Below are 16,892 nucleotides of genomic sequence, written 5' to 3' on the forward strand. Positions count from 1 at the left end.
ACTATTCCTTGTTTTACTTTTCTTTTCTCATTTATGCATCTAAAAAAAGTTGTGTCCCCCTTTTTTACTGACTGTGCTATTTTCTCTTCTATGTGTGATTTGGAAGCTCTTATAACTTGCTTAGCCTCTTTCTGCCTAATCTTATAGATCATTCTCTCTTCCTCACTCTGGTTTTTTTTTTTATAATTACTAAATGCTAACTTTTTGTTTTTTACTATTTTGGCCACATCTGCGGAGTACTACAGTGGTTTCTTGAATTTTTTGTTATAATGTTATAATGCAATTTTCTGTTGTCTTCTGTTGTCTTCAGTAGTGCTACTTTTAAATAATCCCATTTCTCTTGGACTCCATTTAAATTGCTCCAGTCTGATAATGACTCCTTTACACATATTCTAATTTTTGAAAAGTCTGTTTTTCTAAAGTCTAAAACTTTTGGTTTTGTGTGTTGTGACTCAGTCACTGTTCTTATATTAAACCACACTGACTGATGATCACTGGATCCTAAACTTTCACCTACAGTAATATCGGATACCAAATCTCCATTTGTTAACACTAAATCTAGTATGGCCTCTTTACGAGTTGGCTCCTCAACGACTTTTAGAGACAATCCCAGTAGGGAGTTTAGAATATGTGTGCTCCTGGCACAAGCAGCTATTTTTGTTTTCCAATTCACATCATGTTCCTGGCCCTTTGGCGTCCAGGGGCCAATGTCAGAGTTGTACATGGGATCCTCCACAGATAGAGTTTTTCCCGCCTCAATGGTGATGGCAAGCTTGACAAAAAGTTACTCTGCTTTTTTTTAGTCCCTACTTCAACTATCTTTTGACATGGTTGAAATTTCAGTGAAATTCTAACACAGTCAATCTGAGTATTTCATAAAAATGTGATCTTTCTAAAATGCTCATTTTTGATATGAGGTGACAAAAGCCCTTTAGTTTCATAAGAAGTTCATGCAACCATAAGGTGCACCAGCCCAAGGGGCGCAATATCTGTTTGTCCATCGGGAGGCAAGTGCACAGCAAGAGCAAGAGACACAGATTGAGGCTGCGGAAGGGGAGAAAGATACACACAAAGGAGCTTGGGTCACAAAAAATGTGCTGAAGGGAATAAGAGACACACAAAGGGGGGAATAAGTGACATTAACTAATTGACGGAGAACGAATTGTTTTACCTATGCAATGCTTTGTGAATATTTACCTATATATACAGAGCTATATATATAATATATATTTATATTTTGTTACAGGGTGTCAGTCTGAAGTCCTGCTTTCTACTCCTGCCTTTCTTATTACTAGCTAAACGTATGTACTATATACATGGCTCGAAAGACTGAATGGTCAGTAGACCTGATTATAATACAAAATATTCATGCTTTGAAAAGGTTAAACTTGCATTCTTTAAACATACCATAATTTTCAGTTTAAGAGCTTGACACTAGTTTCCACTATCTTGTATAAACATCCTGCCGTTGGAAAACATAACATTCTTTCTGAGCACCTGCAAATTTGCACATCAGTTAAGAGAAGACGTGCTAGACACGCGCAGTAGATTAACAGCAATACGTAATGTTATAGGAATACTGTTTGCACTGAATGTCTATGATTGGTTGATTTTGCCTTCTGTGGTATACACCCCTAAAAAAAATGATATTTTATAAATGCGATGCACACGCATTAAAAACACTGCTTCTTTCTTAAACTTCATCATAACTGGTCTGCATTAATTGTTCTCTGCAGTGAACATAGAGACAAAGAAAAGCAGAATGGGTTACTGCATAAGTCCATGGCAGCGTAAAGGGTTACAGACCCTGTAAAATGTTGGAGATTTAGAAAATCTATCCCAAATGTGTTTGAATTTTTTTTAGGGGTTAGCCAATTGAGCTGTGTACTCCTTAAAATCTTCCTTTGCTAGAGGCCCTGAATGCATATTGAAAAACATGTTCCCATCAAACCGGTACAAAAAAAAATAAAATTAATTCAATAGATTGCTGGATTAGGGGCTGAGTGAAGTAAGAGACACACAATTGTGCTGTGGTAGAAAGAGCCACACAAAGGGGATGGAGGGAAGTAAGATATGCACAAAGGGGGATGTAAGAAAGGGAATGGCGATTCGATATACTAAAGGGGGTAAAATATATGAAAGAGAGGTTTAGAAACACAAAAGGAGGTGAGAAATTCAAGAGGGATATTCAGGACACACAGGTTAAGATGCAATTTTTGTGGAGAAATGTTGGGGGGGGGGGGAGGGACCAAAATTGTTGCACCAGTCCTGAGAGTCGTCATTAGGTTAGCAGGACCTGACATAAATGGAGTACGTTGCACTCTGGCTGAAGTATGCAATGTATGACCATATTTTGTTACTAAACCCCTATTATTCTATTTATTCTACATTTTATAAGCTTTAAAGTTTACAATAGAAAGTCCGCTATTGTGTATATATTATTCATAATTCATTGATACATTTATTTAGACAAATTTTGAAAATCATTATAAAAGCTTTTCTAAAACTTTTATGGCACAAAGGATAAAGGATAGGGTTAATTGCAGAATTTACGTACAGCAGCCACAAGGTTGACTCATACCAGAATGGTGCTATACAATAGTTATTGCAGGCTTTCCCTATAGTTATCAGAAAGGAGTTTGGAGCCCAACATATTATAAAAATACACACAAAAATTAAAAGAGATTTTGCAACTTTCTTGTCCCTAGAAAGCTGATTCCTTTGTACATCATGTGTCCTCAATTCGGTGTTGGTTGGAGAGGAGGACAGTCCCTTAGATCGAAAAAATATTTTGATTCTCTTCTTTATCGGTACTCTAACAGTTTCACTCTGTGGAACTGATATTGACAAAATTACAGTGTTTGTTGTTATGGTGTATGGGCGCTTCTGCTTTTCTTTTAAAGAATGATGAGTTGAAGACTGTCTTTTCTTTTTGTTGCGTTCTTTTATGTTCCAGTAGATGCTCATATTGAAGTATGAAATTCCTATCAGAGGAAGCATAAAATCAAAAATAGATGTTCCAAAATTAAAATACCAAACATCAAAAAAATCAGCCTCACATATACTATCAGGAACATTTTTTCCTCCAAAGATTTTATCCCAAAACAGAATAGCTGGTCCATAGAGTAGGAATGATAGAATCCAGACAGCAGACATTTTAAGGACAGTCTGACTGTGCCTGTTTTGTTGGTAATGATAAAGAACCTGCAAAAATTGGGAGAAAAAAAATTATGATTAATATTCAACACCAAAAAAAATATGAATATTTCTGCACGTCAAGATCAAATATAGTTGCTTCTATCAAAATGAATGAAACCAGTTTTTACAGTTAGTAGTGTTACATACACTTTGTATAATGTTGGCAAACTTCAGATTTGCTGACATTACCAACAAAAATTACATAATTCCATACACTTTCGTGACCATGATCAGAGAAAGAGAGAAGAAAAATTGGAGCTGAGAACTAAGCTTGTGGAGAATAATATATGTGATTAATTGTTAACAAAGAACAAGAGAAAGAGAGACTACAGTGTTGGAAAAAAACAGCACCGATGTCTCACAAGAGGTTAAGAAGGTACCTAAGTGCATGAACCCTAGACATATGTTAAACAAAAAAAAGAAAATATAGTGGGATGGGAAGTCCGTCCACATAAAGTCGGCGGGTTCCTACTCCATCAAAAGGTACCTCCTAAAATAAAAATTCATACAAGAGGTATAAACCTTTATCAAGCCAAGTATTTAAATGAAAAAATAATAATATACCTGTGCAAACCTAACATAAGAGAAACAATAGTGAAAACCAAGTGATAATACACCTTTAAAATCTAGGTAGAGTTGTCCTAAATAGCCACATTAAATACTAGGAGTACCAGTGATTAACGCAATACCCATAGTGAGACAAAGTAACATTACCAACAACACATTGCTGGATACATTAGTACCCTAATTTAAATAGTGTCGCTAGGTGAACCTTGTACAGAATAATCTAATTGCAGATAGTGTTAGGGTACTTTTCCCTACTGCCTATCCCTTTTAAAATGTTAAAGATAGATAGTCTACTGCAGAGTGGATATTATACAAATGACTCCTAACATTTTGAAAGGGATAGGCAGTAGGGAACAGTACCCTAACACTATCTGCAATTAGATTATTCTGTACAAGGTTCACGTAGCGACACTATTTAAATTAGGGTACTAAAGTATCCATTAATGTGTTATTGGTAATGTTACTTTGTCTCACTATAGGTATTGCATTAATCTGTTATAAGTGGGATACAATCACTATCAGCTGCTGCCTCTGATGTGCTCTTCTCACTACAGCCTTTGTACCCTGTAGATATGATTCAACTATAGAGATGTCCTGAGCAGTTCGCTGGCGTATAGTTCCTGGCGAACATAGCTTGTTCGCGTTCGCCGCGGCGGGCGAACATATGCGATGTTCGGTCCGCCCCCTATTCATCATCATTGAGTAAACTTTGACCCTATACCTCACAGTCAGCAGACACATTCCAGCCAATCAGCAGCAGAACCTCCCTCCCAGACCCACCCACCTCCTGGACAGCATCCATTTTACATTCATTGTGAAGCTGCATACATTTTATTTTTTGTTTTTTATTTTTTTTAATTCTTTATTTTTGTAGTGCATGGAGGTATAACAAATTAGCATGTGGTACCCCAACGGCATTCCTCATGCTTTTCAAGTAACAATTGTAACAATAGGGTATATGTTAATACGTGCACATTTTATATGTTAAATTATTATGAGGTTTGTCAGTCAGATTCAACAACTTGGTAGTGTTTAGACAGGCTTAGACAATTTAAGAACATCTTTGAATTTAAACAGGCTTAAGCTTACGTCATAGTGAATACGTTATATTAAGCAGTGCGTGAGTATATAAATCTAAATACTGAGAACCAGGGTGAGGCTATCTATGTCTGAGGTGGTTAACTATGATTTACCCTGGCATGTTTGTTAGTCTGGCCTGCATGGTTGTCTGGCATGAATAAAAGTAGCATGTTTCAACTATATTAGTAGTTAGACTAATTTGCACTAAAACATGGAAGACATCCTAGTATGAATCGTGATCAACCGCTCTCAGAGACTATGCATTGCGACATGTATATGATGTGGAAAGGTTAACTGTTATGACTGTCTATAGACGAAGTGGCTTTAGCTGCACCTTAAGGATCACCAGTCCGTGGGGGCTGTATCTCTGCGACTGCTATTCAGGAGCCATAGATTGCCGGGTATTGTTGCCAATGCTATTCAGGAGCCATAGATTGCCGGGTATTGTTGCCAATGCTATTCGGTGGGTGAGTCCTGTAGCCTCCTGGTGGGCTAGAGTCCATAAAGCCAGGTGCTGGCCCTCCAAAGTCATGGTACTGCCCAGTCATCCTATGCCCATTCGGGGCCTGGGTCTGAGGCTGGCGCATGGAGCAGCACTGCAGTGCTTGGTAAGGATGCCGGTCCAGTCTCGTACCTGCAGAAGGGGCTGTAGCATCCTGTGAGGGGTTTGTAGTCCGACAGGGCTCTGGGTCGGCCCCGGTGTTTTCGGCTGCTGAGCCCGGTCGGTCCATCTCACGGGTCCGGTCCGGTGCCTCTTGTCTCTCCACGTGTGCCTCAGAGGCCTTTTGACATATGACAGCTGGTTTGTCTGAACTCTTAGCCCATCAGCTTTTACCATACAAGCTGGTGGAATCTGAGGCGTTCCACAAATTTGTGAGAGGCAACGCAGAGAGAGGAGTCTGAAGAAGAGGAGTCAGAGGAGGAAGGTGGCTTTGAGGAGGTGGGAGACTAAACACAGCAGGCGTCCGAGGGGGCTTGTTGTCACCTTTCGGGGACCTTTGGTGTTGTACGTGGCTGGGTGGAGGAAGAGACCTTCAATGACATCAGTGAGGACAAGGAACGGGACATGGCTAGCTTGGTATCCAACCTTGTGCAAATGGGGAGTTTGCGGTTGTGCAAATGGAATGTTTCTGGTTGTTTGCGGTGCGTTAAACGGGGAGTTTGGTCTGTCACTGTGAAGCGGGCGTAACCCTTACACTACCTGATCGGTACAACTTCATACCTGATGTTTTAAAGCACGTTATTCCAAACAATTTAGGAATGTTAGGTGATTTATGCCCTTTATGGATTAAAACCAGACTCTGCATCAACTATGTAATTTTCCATGGGAGTTTTGCCATGGATCCCCCTCCGGCATGCCACAGTCCAGGTGTTAGTCCCCTTGAAACAACTTTTCCATCACTATTGTGGCCAGAAAGAGTCCCTGTGGGTTTTAAAATTCGCCTGCCTATTGAAGTCTATGGCGGTTCGCCCGTTCGCGAACATTTGCGTAAATTCACGTTCGCCATTCGCGAACGGAAAATTTTATGTTTGTGACATCTCTATTCAACTATATAGAGCCTCTGTACACTTTAGCCACTAATCACTTATATACTGGTACTTTGGAGGTATATATGTATTTATGAACCCACTTTTGAGGACATTTACATTAGTTACACATAATTCTCCTAGTATTTAATGTAGCTACTTAGGACAACTCTGCCCAGATTTTAAAGGTGTATTAATACTTGGTTTTCACTATTGTTTCTCTTATGTTAGGTTTGCATAGGTATATTATTATTTTTTCATTTAAATACTCGGCTTAATAAAGGTTTATACCACTTGTACAAATTTTTATTTTAGGAGGTACCTTTTGATGGAGTAGGAACCCGCCGACTTTATGTGGACGGACTTCCCATCCCACTCTATTTTCTTTTCTTGTGATTAATTGTTGTTTTTACAGTAGAAAGAATGCAAAATCCCATAGTAAAAAATCCCATAATACAATATATATAATACATAACTATATCCAAGCTAATAAACCTAAAAGGAAAACTTGAAAATGCACCATATTATTATATAGTATATAAAACATATATTTCCATACATATATATATATATATATATATATATATATATAAATAGTTTTTTGTTTTTTTATCATAAAAACCACCTCATAAACCACTTTCCATTGTTAAGATATGAAGCTAAATACTTAGAACATTTCAAACCCAAGTACAATTAGAAGACTGCTACTTTGTTACTCTCCATAAATTCCTCTGCCTTTAATACACCCATACCAACCTCTTGTGTCTATTTTCCCTTGTATCTAGTTTGATCTCCTTCTATCCCATCCTTGTTCTTGGTATCTCTGTCAAGAAACATGGGGCTGTGTTTGTTTTGAAAGCAAAAACCCTGTCAAGGCTCTTCATGTTTGGAACTGAATGCTCCGTAAGGGTAGGAGAATGTAACATAACATGATATCCTCACTCTCTCTATTAAAAATGTGATTCTCTAAGCATCAAAACATTTTAGCTTAATAAAGTAGTTTTGGTGTAAATCATGTCCCACAATCTCACTTCTTAATTCTCTGCCATTTAGGGTTAAATCCCTTTGTTTATGAAGCTTTAGTCACACCTGCTCTGGCTGTGACTCATACAGCCTCGCAACACCATTCCATTACTGAGAAAGATGTCTACATTTTGTTTAGCTACCCTTAAAGTGAAATGTGTTTAATTTAGAATTTCTTGTGTCCTCTTCTGTTTATTCCCTTCTAGAGTCTACAGAAGTGCTCTGTGTGTGATTATAGTTCAGTGTGTGTATTATTATTATTACTGGTACAATATTATCAAAGGGGGAGATTTCACAATAAATTAGACAATTACAAAAACTTACAGGAACAATAGGTTGAAGAGGGCCCTGCTCAAACGAGCTTACAATCTATAGAAAGTGGGGATTAAACAACAGCAGGACAGGAGGTAGCAATCAAATAAGGTGGGAGTGAAGCAGAGCTGGAGGAGAGAATGGAGTGCTACCCTTTAGGAGAGAGCAAGGGACAGGTATGTGAGGTAGAGGTTACTCTGGCATGCCATACGTTTTTGTAAAGAGATGAGTTTTGAGGCACTTTTTAAATTATTGAAGACTAGGAAAAAGCTTGATGGTCATAGGCAGGCTATTTCAAAATAAAGGAGCCATCTGCGAGAAGTCCTGCAAGCATGAGTTGGACGTACGGGTGCGAGCAGCGGACATGAGAAGGTCATAGGCAGAGGGATGAGACTGAGAATGGGCATTCCTGTGGATCAGTGAAGAAATATAGTAGGGGCTAGAATTGGTCAGTGCTTTATAGGTGTGGTTTAGTACCTTGAATTGACTCCTATAAGATACAGGAAGCCATTGTAAGGACTGACAGAGGGGAGAGGTGTGAGAGGAGCGACAGGAGAGAAAATCAGTCTAGTTGCAGCAATTTATTACAACTATGTTTTTAAGAATCTACAGGATTTGGTAACAGACAAGAATGAGATAAACTATTCAGTGAACATACTGTGCTGCAATTTTTCACATTTTTGACAGTAAACTAACGGTTAGTGTCTCCAGGATTTTTGATGACAACAGCTTTTACATGAAAATTACTTACTGCTTTGGTTACAGAAAGATATCTGTCATAGCTGATAAGGAAAATATTAAACACTGAAGCCACACACATTGTATAACCGCTTATTAGCCAGAATTTGCAGACAATCTTTCCGAGCATCCACTTTCCAGTTAATAGGTATGGTAAATACAAAGGGGCACAAAAAGCTCCTGCAAAATAAGTATAATCATCAGATATGATACATAAACATTAATACAATGTACAATGAAACATTTAGGGTTCCTAACTAGTTCACTCATGTCCTGAAAATTAACACGTATTAAGAATCCAATAAAGTAGGGATTTTCACAGGTCCATTAACTTTTAACTCACATTTTCCTTTTCTGCCTTTACCCTGAAGAACTCTGTTGAACGATACACATGAACATTTCCCTCCTTTTGTACTCCACTGTTGCTGTGCCCCTGGGATGGCCATTTTTCCAAAAAAGAGTTTTGCATGCAATGTATGAGCATTTTCACAATCTGACCATTGAATGCACTCAACACCTACAAGCCAAATGACTGCATCAGCAGCTTATAACAGTATGAGGTAAATGTCAACTTAACACTGATTGCTTTTGGCATATCATGGAGCCTAGCTAATCGTGCTAAGTGAGTATGTTATCATGTTTGCTGATACCTTAACTTTGGGTTTTATTTCAGTCAGGGGTTATTGCATGGCAACAATTTGTATATATCTATATCTCTCTCTATGTATATAGAGAGAGATATAGATATATACACACATACATACATAAAAACTCACATACAAACACAAACTTCTTTTTTTTTAATGTAATGGACATGGTGATTCATCCAAACTTTGGCTATTCTCAACTGCAATTTATCCAAATTTGGGCCAATAGCTTGATCGTCCAAATTCCAAGCCAACATTTAGTCAAATCACCAACCGAACGAAGCGCATAATGGACAAGAATCCCAAGACTGTCCTATCAGATCAATCCTGTGCAATGCCAGATCATTAAGAAACAAAACAGCTATTATTGCCGACCTTATTAACACATGCGAATTAGCGTGCATTACAGAATCATGATGGGGCCTATTCTAGAGGCAGCTATTCCAGGCAATTACACAGTGTTCCACCGCCCGAGACAAGATCGCAACGGAGGTGGAGTTATGATCTGTGCAAAATCATCCTTAAATCCCAGACCAATATCAGTCCACAAACCCCAATCTTTTGAATGCGTAGCCAGCCTCTCAATAGAGGATTCCGGATACTGTTAATATAAAGACCCCCAGGAGATGGGAAAATATTTCTTCAGGAACTCTCAGACCTTTTTACTGGCTTAATCCTTGAACACCCCAGATGGCTTATATTGGGAGACTTCTTGGATTGATGACACCCTATCCCTGCTTGGGCAGGATCTCCTCAGCTAGATGAGTGCACTCGGCTTCACACACTTCCACCCACAGAAAAGGTTATATACTTGATCTAGTGTTTCAGTCTGGACTAGAAGTGTCACCAGTAACTGTAAATCCAGTTGTTTGGTCAGACCACCACTCCGTTCACTTCTCCATTGTATCACAATCAGCCAGACCCCAGCCTCAGAACCTGGTCAAACACCGCTCATTAAAAGGGGTGACGCCATTGGCTGTAACATCACATTTGGATCTAAGTGAACTAATGGGCACCTGTGAAGACCCCAGCTCCTTAGACTGACTCTACACTAGATACACTAAAAAGTATTGCACCAACACACATACGCACTGTCAAAACCTACAAACATTGCACCATGGTTTGACAGCACAATCAGAGAAATGAAGAGAACACGCTGTAAACTCGAGAGAAAGTGGCGCAGGACACATGATCCAAAGGAAAGACACTCTTACCAAACAACTATCAATTCAAGATAACTCTGAAACAAATCTTTAATTTTATCATGCCAAATTGCACGCTCTCAAAAAAGACCCAGGCAACTATTTCACACAATAGAAAAGCTCTGCAAACCAGCATGCATGCATATCCCCACCAATTTTTCTCAGGATAAGTGTGAAGCATTTGCAATCTTCTTCAGAGACAAGATTTCCTCAATCTAAGCCTCTATCACAGCAGGCCAAACAGTTACACACCAGAACCACTAGAATGGAATGCCAAATTGCCCCAGTTTATCGTCCACTTTTACAAATATGGATATAAAGAAGTTAAAAGAACCATGCAGGGGCGGGCCAGGCAGCCATGCCAGCAGGCTGCTAGTCACAATAGCTCCAGGGGAACTCTACTAATAATGGGCAAAAAAAACACCCAAACCAGTCTGGAACCCCCTGGGAGTGTGAGATACCTGGTCCTGGAGTGTCCCGGTGCAGCTGGAGCACCTGAGAACGGGTGGACCGGGTCCTGGTGAGATGCTCCGGGGCTGGGGAAACTGAGGCCTACCCGGGACGGGAGTGGGGCAGACGGCCGCTGCCTCGCTCTCCGCCCCGGTATTGACTGGAAACAGCACCAACTACGGGGTCCCCGGCCACAGTCACCCCCCCTCTGGGCTGGTGAGGGTTATCCCGGCCCTCACCAGGCAGGCAACATCCTGGCAGAGCTTTTTGAGTGACTCAGCGCTGACAGCCACCACGCGGCCCTGAAAAAATGGCCGACGGAGATGCAACTTGGCTGCCGACCGAAGAAGAAGGCGTGCTGAGAGAGCACCAGCAGCACATGGCCCGGGCCACGACCACCCAGGGTATTTATATGCACGTCGGGGCAGCAGCAGAGACCTGCGGTTCTGACGACTACCCACACCACAAGCAGACCCACCCAGCGCCTATCTAAACCGAGCGCGCCTCGCCAGAGCTCCCTATAATGCACACCGCGGACCAACACGGAGGCAGTGCCCAAACGATTACCCCATTACAGCAGGCCCACACCTGATCACTGCGACCTGCACAGCGTCATACTCATACCCGCGTACCAGCAGGGAAAGAAAATCCACAGAGATCCGCAGACACTCTGACCTGCAGTAGGTCCCAAGAATGTAAAGGACACAGAGGTGTTCTATGAGGACTAATAATATGACGGAAAAAAGGACACTGCTTACCATCATCCCTGACGCCAAAACTGAGAGGTACCCCAGCACCTTACAACAGATGGCAACTAAAGCAGAAGCTACTGGACCAGTTGCTGATAGCCGTAACAGGGACCCTGGCTGTGGGTACAACCAAACAGACATGTCCACCACTGGTACTATAACTGAGGCTGCAGTTAGAGATGATCCTGGTGCCCAAGTGTAGACAACAACCTAGCAAGCCACAACCTGCCTGGTGGTATAATTTCTCCCTATTTGAATACTCACCTTAAGATAAGTTATTGTTCCATATAAGCATGAGCCGGTATAACTGCAATTTATTCACTTGCCTAATGAAACCTAGGTCTTAAGCAAACCTATAATGAAATGTCTTAAAACATTAGCCTGAATAACCAATCACCCCCCCACTTCAAGTTTCTCTTTTAAAAAAGCTGATCACTAGCATTGTGCAGGGTAGCTACGTAACTACAAAGTAAAAGCGAGTTTACAAAATTAAAAATGTGCATTTCTTTTATGTGACATGACACTGTACAACTGCATGTATATCTTGGTTGGCTCTGCTGTCGTGGCATTGTGGACCGTATTGTATTTTCTCTGCACGAAAAAAAAAAAGAATAAAAAAAAAAAAAAAAGAACCATGCAAAAGTTACACCCTACTACATGTGACTTAGACTCTGCTCCAACTCAGCTTATTTCGGCATGCATTTAAACACTTACCCCAGCCCCCATAAAAATAGTGCAGTGTTCACTTAAAACTGAAGGCTTCCCAGATCCTCTAAAAAGTGGTATCTCCAGGATTCATATTCGGGGGGGGTACATGAGGAGCCAAGGACAAAAGTAGGGGGGCAGTTATAACACGTGTATATATATATATGTGTGTGTATGTGTGTGTGTGTGTGTATATATATGTACACACACATAAATACACAGGGCTCAACAAATTCCAGGTGCCAGGTAGGTAGCCGTGGCGACAAGATATTTCTCCCTGGTGCTCGGGATTTGTCAGCCCTTTGCAAGGCCGCGCAGGAAAGATTGAAGCTGGCCGCAGTAACTGTCCTGAAGTTCCTCTCTGTTCCCTCGCACGCTGTTCAGCGACATGATGTCACTCCGGCCTAGGCAGTGGCGTACACACAACCCATGGGGCCCCGGTGCGAAAACTGATCCGTGGGCCCCCCCCGCGCGCGCTTACTCTGCGCGGGCTGGGGCCGCAACACATGGGGCGGGCACCTGGTCGCAGGGCTGCGGCCCCTGCGACCGCCGTATGTACGCCAGTGCATGCATAAACACATACACTTAAAGGACCACTACAGACACCCAGATCACATCAGCTCAATGAAGTGGTCTGGGTGCCAGGTCTCTCTAGTTTTAACCCTGCAGCTGAAAACATAGCAGTTTCAGAGAAACTGCTATGTTTCACTGAGGGTTAATCCAGCCTCTAGTGGCTGTCTCACTAACAGCCGCTAGAGGCGCTTACGCGCTTCTCACTGTGAAAATCACAGTGAGAAGATGCTGACGTCCATAGGAAAGCATTGAGTAATGCTTTCCTATGGGCGGTTTGAATGCGTGCGTGGCTCTTGCCATGCATGCGCATTCGGAGCTGAGAGGCGGATCGGGGCGGAGAGATCCCCAGCGCCAAGGGAGTCCGGCGCTGGAGAAAGGTAAGTGCTTAAGACACACACACACACACACACACATTAACTGACAGATACACACACTCACACACTCACTCTCACACACACACACTTTTTTTTTTATTTTTATTTAATCCCCCCAGCCTCCTTACCTGTGGGAGAGCTGAGGGGATTCCCTGGGGTCCAGTGGTGTCACCCGGCTGGCTGGTCCTGCGGGCGCGCGAGGGAGCACTCTTCCCTGGCTGAGTGCTTCCTCTTCAGCTCCCTTGCGCGCCGCGTACTGATACCGGAGCCGGAAGATGACGTCATCTTCCGGCTCCGGTATCAGTGTGGTGCGCGAGGGAGCTGAAGAGGGAGCACCCAGGGAAGAGTGCTCCCACGCGCGCCCGCAGGACCAGCCAGCCGGGTGACAGCAGGGCCAGCCTCGGGGGGCCCTGAGGTGGCCGGCTCTTGGGCCCCCCAGGAGAAGAGGCTGGCCCAGTGGGTACATACCTGGGTCGCAGGGCGGCCGGGCCCCCTGGTGGGCCGGGCCGGTCGCAGCCGCGACCCTGGTATGTACGCCACTGGGCCTAGGCATTACTATAGAAAGCGCACAGGGGAGCAGAGAGAAACTGCAGGAAGATTAGAGAGGAACACAACTGGACGCCAGGGAAAGATCCACTCAGCTCTTCCGAAGGTATGGAGGATGGGTGGATTAAAATTAAAATAGCAATTTGTGAGTGTGTGAGAAAATGTGTGTGTCTGTCAGTTTGTGTGTGTATGTAGGTATTAGATATGTTCTAATGAGTATCCAGCAGTAGTTGTGGAAGGTGTAATGTACCTTTAAATTTAGGAACAAAGTTTTTTTTACTTCAAAAAACTAAATAAAATAAAACTTAGTAAATATTGGTGGACTTAAATGGTTATCAAAGTTATCAATATAACATGTAGTGTAGAAGTCCCAAGTATACAAAGTTTAAAGTAGCAGTCTTTTAAAGTTGATACAATTCAAGCAATGTTAGCTTGTGTCAGGTAGCTCCAGCTATGGAACAAGCTGGGGTTTATCGCCTGAACAGGCTATTGACTATAGTACAAATAGTGATGTCTTCTCCAATTTGTTATATCACTAGTATGTACACTGCATAGAAATTATACACTATGATCACTATGGTGATCTTGAGTGTCAGCTTATATTCACCGCTCTAAAGGGAAGAGAAATATAGATATAGTGCTTACTGTTTAAAAAAACTTTAATAAAGGTTATAAATTAAAAGCACTCACAATTTGTAAATCTTGTTCGAGTGTAAAATGTAAATGCTTGTCGTTGGGGGGCTGTTGATGGTAGTCACGGTCTTACAGTCAGGCCGGTAGAGTAAGGAGGCACGTGCATTCCACTGTTCCCCCCCTCCTGCGTTCCAATACATCTCTGTGATTATTGCAGTTTGCAGTAAATGCCGAAAAGTGTCCTTACACGTTTCGTGAGTTAACACTCACTTTATCAGAGGCTGGCATCCATGAAAAGCTTCTGAGTTCAAATAGCCAACTAAGTTTTCGGCTATGTGTTAACTCTTAAGAGTCTAGTAAAAAACGGTACATATGCATACTGGCTCACATCGGTTACTTATATTAAAAACATGTACATTGAAAGGATTACATTTATAAAGGGATTATATTATAGAAAGGGTTATATTTTTAAAGGATTACTTGTTTAAAAAAAATTTCTTAAAGAGTGTGTGTTTGTATGTGTTTCAGTGTGTGTGTGTGTCTCAGTCAGAGAGTGTGTGCCTGTCAGTGTATATCTGTCAGAATGTGTGCCTCTCAGTCAGAGATTGTGTGCCTGTCATTGAGTGTATGTTTAGGTACCTGCCTCCCCTGATCGCATGAGAAAGGTGTTTTTACAAACCTTTTTTCCGACGCCGTGCCAGTTTCCTCACAGCTGAATCCGCCTCCATGGCTGAGTTTATCAATGACAATACAAGCTCACTGATGCACACACAAGCTCACTACACACAAGCTCACTGACACACACATGCTCACTACAGACAAGCTCAGGTACAGGGGAGGTCACAAGATGAGACTGACCCATACAAATCCACAGACTGACAGAAAGGGGTATTTTTTATATACACCCCTGTCTCAGTAGAGATTTCTTCCAGAGGCTCAAGGAAGCAAGGTGAATGGTTAGAGTAACGACCCACCTTGGGGGGTCTGCCTTGACGTTGGCAGGTGGGCTCATCCTCTCATGGCCATTGGAGGTAACTAAAATCCCTCCGTTTGTTTAAAAATACATAGGGATTAAGGAGAGAGTGCAGGTAACTTGTTTTTCTTTGGTTTCTAACCATTGATTTGCCTGTTTTCTGGCCCTTTTGGTTTGACTAATTTGTTTTCCTACTCTTTTTTTTCCATTAATGAAATTCAGAGAAGCCAAACTGCCCCATAGCTGATATTTGGCCATCTCAAAAAATAATTTATTTTTAAAGGTTTTTTTTCCACTATAATCAGTTCTATTATTTATTATAATAATTTATTTATTTGTGTCTGCTTTTATTTTATATGTAAAATTTTAGGCAATGTTTTATTGTTCAATGTGATCTATTGTCATTAATAAATATATTTTATTTCTGTTTACCATATCGTACAGAAGATGTATGTGATAGTTGCCTTTTCCTTTTTTTTTCTGCGTCTCCTGCTCACCCTCGTATCTGTTTTGTTTTGCTCTTGTAAGATTACAATGGGACATATTTTTATATTACATTTTATTACATATTAAGTTTATCCCAAAATATTAAAAAACGTATCAAAATGAAAGAGGAGTAGAGATGTCCCGAACAGTTTGCCGGGAACTGTTCAGGACATCTCTAAAGAGGAGTAATATATTTATAAAAAAAATTTAAATAATGATTAAATCATATATTTTTTTTTTTTAAATCAGATTGTGCACACCTTAATAAAATGTACTGTGTATGCTGATGCATAAGATGGTGCTTAAGACACAAACACAAATTCTGCAGAATGATATACGTTATTAACAGAGTTAAAATAATCTAGTATCGTTTTCATTAGCAGTTGGGTTGTACTGGTCAGGAAATCAATTTTACAAAACAAGAGATTTATTTGGCCTGCAATTTCCGTTTGTCCACTTAAATAGCGTTAGTTGGAAAGCCTAATCTTCATGCTACATTATAATTAAATACAGAATTTGTAAATAAACTTACCAATGAAGAAATCACAAATTGCCAGATTCAGTAGGAATAAGTTACTCTGAGTTCTGAGCCTCTTGTCTGCAATGAATGCTAACATCACAAGAAAATTACCAGAAACAGTGAGAATTATGAATAACGATACAAGCACGATAATCAGAATTTTGTTTCTTTCAGAAAACTTCATTTCCAGATCCACAGCGTCAATCATTACAGACAAATTCACGTCAGTCTGGTTAGTTATATTTAGAGTTAACATTCTGCAAATAAACACACAGGGTCGAAGCCACAATTGAAGATTTTTAAGTGGTTTTACACAAAGAGATTCACCTGCTCATTTTACACACACAAATATTTTAGAATGAGATTGGAAAATATCTAGTTTGTCTTCCATTTTCTTAAACTATAAAACAATATCAGCGCTTCTTTAGGTCTCAGTGTCAGTCTTCTCAATTAGTTATATAGTATTCATATCTCTGCTTCAGAGATACCTTTTATATTCTTGTGTGTTTTGGGGTGGTGTTAATTCAATTCATCACAAATTCTCTGCCTGTTATACAGTTAACAAAGCCAATATAAACACTACAATAAG

The 16,892-nt window shown here is 40.9% G+C and overlaps 1 protein-coding gene across 1 annotated transcript; it reads right to left on the reverse strand.

Annotated features, from left to right (window-relative positions):
• Positions 1-948: 948 nt before the first annotated feature.
• LOC134609364 (histamine H3 receptor-like) lies at positions 949-16,559 on the reverse strand. The gene is made up of 4 exons (XM_063453040.1): positions 16,316-16,559; positions 8,459-8,625; positions 2,857-3,204; positions 949-1,044 (listed from the first exon to the last, which is right to left on the reverse strand). Exons 1-4 carry the CDS (start codon positions 16,557-16,559, stop codon positions 949-951), a joined length of 855 nt encoding a protein of 284 aa, XP_063309110.1.
• Between the last annotated feature and the right edge of the window lie 333 nt (positions 16,560-16,892).

Source organism: Pelobates fuscus, chromosome 4, assembly GCF_036172605.1.
Source record: "Pelobates fuscus isolate aPelFus1 chromosome 4, aPelFus1.pri, whole genome shotgun sequence".
NCBI lineage: Eukaryota > Metazoa > Chordata > Amphibia > Anura > Pelobatidae > Pelobates > Pelobates fuscus.